Source organism: Momordica charantia, unplaced genomic scaffold, assembly GCF_013281855.1.
Source record: "Momordica charantia cultivar OHB3-1 unplaced genomic scaffold, Mcharantia_2.0 BLBB01000014.1, whole genome shotgun sequence".
NCBI classification, from domain to species: domain Eukaryota; kingdom Viridiplantae; phylum Streptophyta; class Magnoliopsida; order Cucurbitales; family Cucurbitaceae; genus Momordica; species Momordica charantia.
The window spans coordinates 66,288-73,209 of record NW_028275170.1 but is presented as its reverse complement, the minus strand read 5'-3'; the positions used below and the strand labels follow the sequence as shown (position 1 = coordinate 73,209).

The window sequence follows — 6,922 nt, the reverse complement described above, 5'->3', positions numbered from 1 at the left end:
TAATTGGTAAAACTTACTAAGTTCCCGTGTTTTCGAGGTGCAAGATGCACCTCAAGGCGAGAAGCCTTTGATCTCCTTAAGGAGAGAGGTGATAAAAAGGCGACGCCTGAGTGAAGAAAGGCGAATCTTTTACATATATATATGAAATGCCAAAGTTATAAAAAATTAATAAGATTCAACAATAAATATATCAAATAAAATAAAGAAAAGAGCCCTTGAGAAGGAAGAAAGAGATAAATAAAGAAAAGAAGTAAAAATATTAACTTACATCTTTTAAAACATTAAATCATTAAAAAAATAATTTAATATTTAATTAAAAGTTCACTTAATTAAGAAAAAAAAAAATAAAAATCTTAAAAGCTTTTATATGGTAAAATGAAATGGCAATAACCATTTAAGCTGCCATATGTTATTTGTCACCATGCATGCACTAAATGTTCTTGAAAATAATACCATGCATGACCCTCCTTTAATACTTCTTGAAAAGTAATTCTGCCTTTTGCTTTTCTCACTCTTTTCTTATTTTTCTTCTCTTTGCATCTTAATCTTCTTCTTCCTAATTTCGACTCTTCTTCCTTCACTCTTCTACTTTTTATTTTTCTTCGACTCTTCATTCTTCTTCCATCCTAATGTTTTTTCTTTTTAATTTCGACGATCGACGGAGGCAAACAGTTGCTGGCAAAGACAAAGAAGGCGAACAAAAGACAAAGAAGAAAGAAATTGTCAAAAATAATTGCAAGGGTGGGATAATTTTTTTAGGATTTTTCATTTGAGGTGAGCTTTTGTGCACCCGCCTTAAACGAGGCGATCGCCTTGCCTCAGGCAAGAGGCGTGCCAAGGCGCTCGCCTGGGCACCTTGCAAGGAGCACCTGGGCGAAATCGCCTCGCCTCTTGCCGGAGGCGAGCGCCCGAGTGCGCCTCGAATCACTGTTAAGTTCATTCAAGTTAGGTCAATGAAGCAACGGTAGTCGAACTGCCCGGGTCAAGTTGATCAAGTCAATAATTTTTTGGGTTTTTCATTTGAGGTGGGCTTTTTGTGCACCCGCCTTCAATGAGGCGATCGCCTTGTCTCAGGTGAGAGACACGCAAAGGCGAGCACCCGGTTGAAGGCGCTCGCTTGGGCACCTTGCAAGGTGCACCTGGGCGAAATTGCCTCGCCTTGCCTCTTGCCTGAGGCGAGCACTGGGTGCACCTCGAAATCACTGCTAAGTTCACTCAGTTAGGTCAAAGAAGCACGTGAGTTGAGCCGCCCGGGTCAAGTTGACCGAGTCGAACCACCCAATATCTGACCAGACCTAGTCAAACCCTTCCAGCCGAAGGGACCCCTCTATAAATCAGACTAGATGTCTAGAGCAGGAAGTACATTTCACAAGTTGGAATTTTTTTTTTGAAATGGTGGTATTGATAACCAAGAAATTAGTTTACAAAATCTTGTTTTGTTAATATTAAAAATTTAGCTAAGAATTCATGGGTAATTTTTAGAAAGGATTGAGAACGGTTTTAAAATAGGATTGAGATTGAACTATTTGAGAAGATAACGGTTTTAAGCTTATTACTTGAAGTTCTTCGGCAGCCTTAAACTTTCTTTCTTCACGTGTGAATATTAATTAAATGCAACTATCGAATTGAGTTCATAGGATTGAGATTAACTTGAAGTTCTTTATTTGTTCATGTTGTGAATATTAATTAATATTGCAATAGAGTGACAAAATTAGTGATGTGAGTTATTTGGTTCTTATTTGATGCTTTGAGTATGGATTTTCCATAGAACTTAGTTGGTGATGGATTTTAAATTTACTAGTTTTTGGATATTAATTCTGAAGTTTATGAGGTTGAAGTTTATGTTGGATATTAATTCTTGCCATTGCTCTCCCCTTAGATCTTCTCCTGTTACCTTCCGTTTCCTCTTCGATCCCGTTTGGTTTCAATTGCAGAGACATGTATGGTTTCGAAGCGCTTACATTTAACATTCATGGAGGCTATTTGGAGGCCATCGTGCGGGGGCATAGGGGGGCTTGCTCACCGCCGCTGACTACAACAATGTGTCAGTGTGAAACCCTAGACGATATCAAGATGCACCTATCTGCCACCGAGTATGGCCCTTATCTCCAAACGGTGGTGAGTCTTGGTTTTTTGTTTTTCCAGATGATTTATGATATTGAATATGGATGTTGGGGAAATTTTAGTGGTCCTTATATCATTGGATTACATGTACGAGGAGATAATTGGTATAGGAGTTGCCTTGTTGAGGTGCCAGCTACCGATTAAAATTTGGATCTTGCAATAGTTTTTCACAGAGTTTGAATTATTGGTATTTTGACTCAACTAATAATTTAATTTAATTGACTCAACTATGTTATGCTACTCGAAGCTTTAAGCTAAGCATCTGACTTCAGATTCGCAATATAAGAATTACATGTCTATATACTATAATGTACAACATTAAGTAACTGTTTATGCTTTAACATTTAAATTAATTCTATTTTACAATGTAGCTGGTGGGTATGCTAGTTGATTGTAAGATGATATAGTTGACTTGTAACAATAGTTAACAATGGAGCCTCTTCGATAGACATATGAGTTGTGGAGTTGGAGGATATTTTGAAAGTGGTAAATGCAGAGAATTGACCTTCGCTAGAATCCATCCCTGCATTTCAAGGATGGGGATAGGCATATAGAAAAAGCAGTACCGGAATAGGTGGCTTTGCTGTTGTATGATATTTTACCATGGGAAGTGGTACCTCAGAGCTCACTGAGGATAAGGAGATTAATATTCGTGATTAGAAGGATTGTGTGACTGTTTAGAATAGGACACCATGCAGAGATCACAACTATAGTTAATAATGTGAGAAATTGAATATTCCATATCAAATAAGTTCAAGAGTAATCTACCTTACTTCATGAATATATTATGTGATCAGAGCATATGTTAGTCTAACTTATCATCCTTTACCTACATGAACAAGTTACATTTCTTACTTGAAGTCGGCAGATCTTGTTCTATGCATGCTAATTTCAAAGTATTTGTAGAACCATCTCCATTGCATACAACGACAATTGTGGAGAAATGCACCCTTAAACTGGTCGACGAGTATAAACACATGTTATGCCAAGCCACAGAGCCCTTGTCTACCTTCTTAGAGTATATCACGTATGTTGAGTGTCTTTCTGATAGTTATTTGCATCTTTTGAGCGTTCATCATTTGTTACCTTCTCATCATTATAAACTTTCAACTTGATGGAATCTTTACTCAGATATGGTCACATGATAGACAATGTTGTACTTATCGTTACTGGAACCTTGCACGAGAGAGATGTTCAGGAACTGTTGGAGAAGTGCCACCCTTTGGGCATGTTTGACAGGTATTGTCAGCTGATAGAGTTTTGTGTTACGATACCATCATATGGTATTTGCCAAAAAAGAAAAACTCGATATCTTACCCAAAACTGATAGTGTTGTTAGATGTTTTCTCATTTTTTCTTTTTATTTTTTGCTAGCATTGCTACCTTGGCAGTTGCAAAAAATATGCGCGAACTTTATAGATTGGTGCTTGTTGACACTCCTTTGGCTCCATACTTCTCGGAGTGTATCACATCTGAGGTTTAATCCATAACTCCGTTCATTTTTCATTATTGGCTTTCTTTCGCATTTCACTTTGAAGCAGCAGAGCATATGTTGCAGGATATGATGACTTTATTATTTTTACAACATTTAATGCATAATTGATAGTATCATTTTCAGTTTCATTTTATTTTTTTTAAAATAGAAGATTTTCTGAGCTTTTAGTTTTATAAAGCCCTTGGTGCCAGAGCATGCAATTAGAGAATTGGAGTATCGATAATAGCATTGAGTTAAACTGGATTCCTTAGCATAATGACTTCTCATATTGAATGATGATTGAAACCTTGTTGCATTTATGGTGTTGATGCACAACTTAACAATTGTACAAACTGTATTGTCCTGGAATGATTTAGTTTATTTAGAAGTACAGTGCAGTTAAATTCAGGCTAAAGCTACAGGTTTCTGGTTTCTATTATTTTTTTAGGATTTGGATGACATGAACATTGAAATAATGAGGAACACTCTCTACAAGGCATACCTAGAGGATTCTACAGGTTTTGTCAGGTGAATGAAGACTTATAAGTTACGAAGCTTATTTTTCAGTATAAATATCTCAAATTTATCTATTTGTATTTGATTTTTGAGGTAGAAACTGGGTGGTGCGACAGCTGAGATCATCTGACCTCCTTGCTTTTGAGGCTGATAGAAGGGCTGTCAATATTACCTAAATAGGTATCTTGTTGCTGTGTCGAGATACAGTATGCGATACTAGTTTCTATGGTCATGGCTCACTGGATTTATCTTATTTATTAGCTCTTGTGGTGGTCATTATGCTTCAGAATTTTCTTTAATTAAATGCTTTTCATATATTGTAGTATTGGCACTGAACTTACCCGAGATGACCGAAGGAAGTTATATTCCAATTTGGTTTACTGTAAGCAATTCTTTAATCTCAAACTCAAATTTCTTTTTAAACTTCACACATGCCGAGTGGACCATCATCTAATGAGATCCCATATTTACAGTTACCCCTATGGCCATGAGGAACTCGCTATCTGTGAGGACATTGATCAGGTACTTCGAATTTGAGTTATAACATTTGGTACTCATGAATTCGAGTTACAACTAATAACATTATGTCAGAGTTTTGGACACTGGGCTACTGATTTGAAGATTGATCTTCGAAAATTGACTTCTGATGAATAACACGAATGTAAATATGTAAATGATTATTGGCTAAATCATAGGGATCTGTTTATTAGTTCCTAAATTTTGACCCACCTGTTCTTATTTATCTGACTTACTCCGTTATGTCATGCCATGTGAAATCATTACTCAACAGGGCATGTAATAGTATTCATGGTTGAGACTTCTTTGAATTGAAATGAAAATTTTAGAGATGTAGTTAAAAGTTTTTAAAGTCTAGAGATTTAATAGACACAACCGAAGTTTAAGGACTAAACTTCTAATTTAAATGATTTGTTATTTAGAAATTGCGACAAAAAAAGATGTTCATCAGTAAGAAATTATGTGATAATGTAGTTTGACAATTTGGATGAGTTCGTGGGCAATGTACACCTTGGTGACTTGACCTTGTTTTACCTGATAGATATTTTCCCATGTGTAGTGTATCTTAAATTGAAGCTTCTTTCACTTTGTATTTTAGGTTCGTGGTGCCATGGAAAAATACCCTCCCTACCAGTCAATTTTTTCGAAGTTATCATATGGGGAAAGCCAGATGCTTGACAAGGCATTCTATGAAGAGGAGGTGAAAAGGCTATGCCTAGCGTTTGAGCAACAGGTTTGTTCCAATTCGCCATTCAATATCCTGTTTCCGATTCTTCTTGGACGTCGAGCGGTTATGTCTCCTTACACAAATTCTACACTATTGAATCAAGTAACATATCGTTCGGTTCTTTCTTTCCTTGCAGTTCCATTATGGTATTTTCTTTGCATACATGAGGTTGAGGGAACAGGAGATTAGGAACCTAATGTGGATCTCGGAATGCGTCGCCCAGAACCAGAAGTCGAGGGTTCACGACAGCGTTGTCTTCATATTTTAGTCCGATAAGAAAACCGTCTAATTAAATCACATTTGTTTCCAGTTTTTGCATACTTTACTGTAAAATCTTGGCTCCATCTTATCTTATGCTGTGCTGCAGAGATGGGGGGTTCATACATTCATTCCTTGCAAGAATTCATGTCTAAATAAGTGCTTTTTCCGATGTATTACTGGTTTAAAGTTAAAAATTGAGAAATTATTGTACTCAAAAGAATCATCAGATACTGATACTGTGGGTGTGAAGAAGAGACGAAATTGAGTTTATGTAATAAGTTTTTGTATAAATAAGCTTTTTTATGTCTGTGATTCAGAGGCCAAGAAGGGTAACGCAGATGGAAAGGTACTGTATTCCCTTTGCAGGATGACTTTACATTGTTTCCTTTTTATTTTTTTAATAATCTTTGTTTCTTTAATTAATCACTAAAAATATTAAAATCATTCTAAAATATGACACTTGTTCTACTTGATATAGTGCCAAATACTTACCAAGTTCATGGGGTGGGATTTAAGGACCAAATGAAGAAGATTTAAACTTTCTTAAGATTGAGTTTAGCATTGACTTGTTTTTGGATTTGTTAGAATGTGTTTGGGAGTGATGGTAGAATTAATGATTTTGAAAAAAAAAAAGAGAGATTTAAATATAATTGGTTTTTCAAACTTATCATCCAATTAATGCCTTAAAAATTAATTTAAAGTGATTAAATCAAGCTACGGAATTAACTCTTTAACTCTTGAATTATATATGTAGACTTGCTAATTTCAACAAAAATTTAGCCTAGTTATGAGTCTCAAAGTCCCATCAAACCTATGTTTATAATCCATTATTGTCACGCCTCTAAACGTTTTTTATTTACCTTGACCCATATCACTGATAGTGATATATGCAATGATTGTTGTGTATCGTAGATGCTAATGATATTGAAGTGGACAATACCATAAATACAGGGTATGTAGCTAGAAGATTTAAGTCTCTGTCCCGAAAATGATTGTATTGATACAAATTGCAAATGGTATATCCGTTCATCTACACATTTATGGTTAGTGAGTGTGTTAAATCCTTTCTAAAGAATAATACTAAGATACAATATCGACCACGATATATTGTCAATTATATGCATAGAAAGCATGACATTAATATTAGTTATAGTAAAGCTAGGAGAGGACGGGAGGATGCACTCAAAGCTATCATGGGGTCTCCTGAAGAATCATACGCTCGTATTCTATCATTTCCTAGTTGCTTAATTTTGAAGAATCAAGCTACATGCTTATAATTGTTAACTTGTATACTATGAATGCTT

General features: G+C 35.6%; 2 protein-coding genes across 3 annotated transcripts; both read left to right on the top strand.

Annotated features, from left to right (window-relative positions):
* The first annotated feature begins 1,938 nt into the window (after nucleotides 1-1,938).
* Nucleotides 1,939-4,290, top strand: LOC148207959 (V-type proton ATPase subunit d2-like). Its single transcript, XM_088118171.1, has 6 exons — nucleotides 1,939-2,128; nucleotides 3,031-3,151; nucleotides 3,256-3,363; nucleotides 3,499-3,601; nucleotides 4,047-4,126; nucleotides 4,212-4,290. Exons 1-6 carry the CDS (start codon nucleotides 1,939-1,941, stop codon nucleotides 4,288-4,290), a joined length of 681 nt encoding a protein of 226 aa, XP_087974297.1.
* A 247-nt stretch (nucleotides 4,291-4,537) lies between these two features.
* Nucleotides 4,538-5,852, top strand: LOC148207958 (V-type proton ATPase subunit d1-like). Of its 2 annotated transcripts, XM_088118175.1 has the most exons (3): nucleotides 4,538-4,636; nucleotides 5,229-5,363; nucleotides 5,494-5,852. In XM_088118175.1, the coding sequence occupies exons 1-3, from the start codon at nucleotides 4,568-4,570 to the stop codon at nucleotides 5,623-5,625; spliced, it is 336 nt and encodes a 111-aa protein (XP_087974301.1). In that variant the 5' UTR covers nucleotides 4,538-4,567; the 3' UTR covers nucleotides 5,626-5,852. The 2 variants fall into 2 exon arrangements, with proteins under 2 accessions (XP_087974301.1, XP_087974300.1); XM_088118174.1 differs by lacking the exon at nucleotides 4,538-4,636.
* Nucleotides 5,853-6,922: the final 1,070 nt, after the last annotated feature.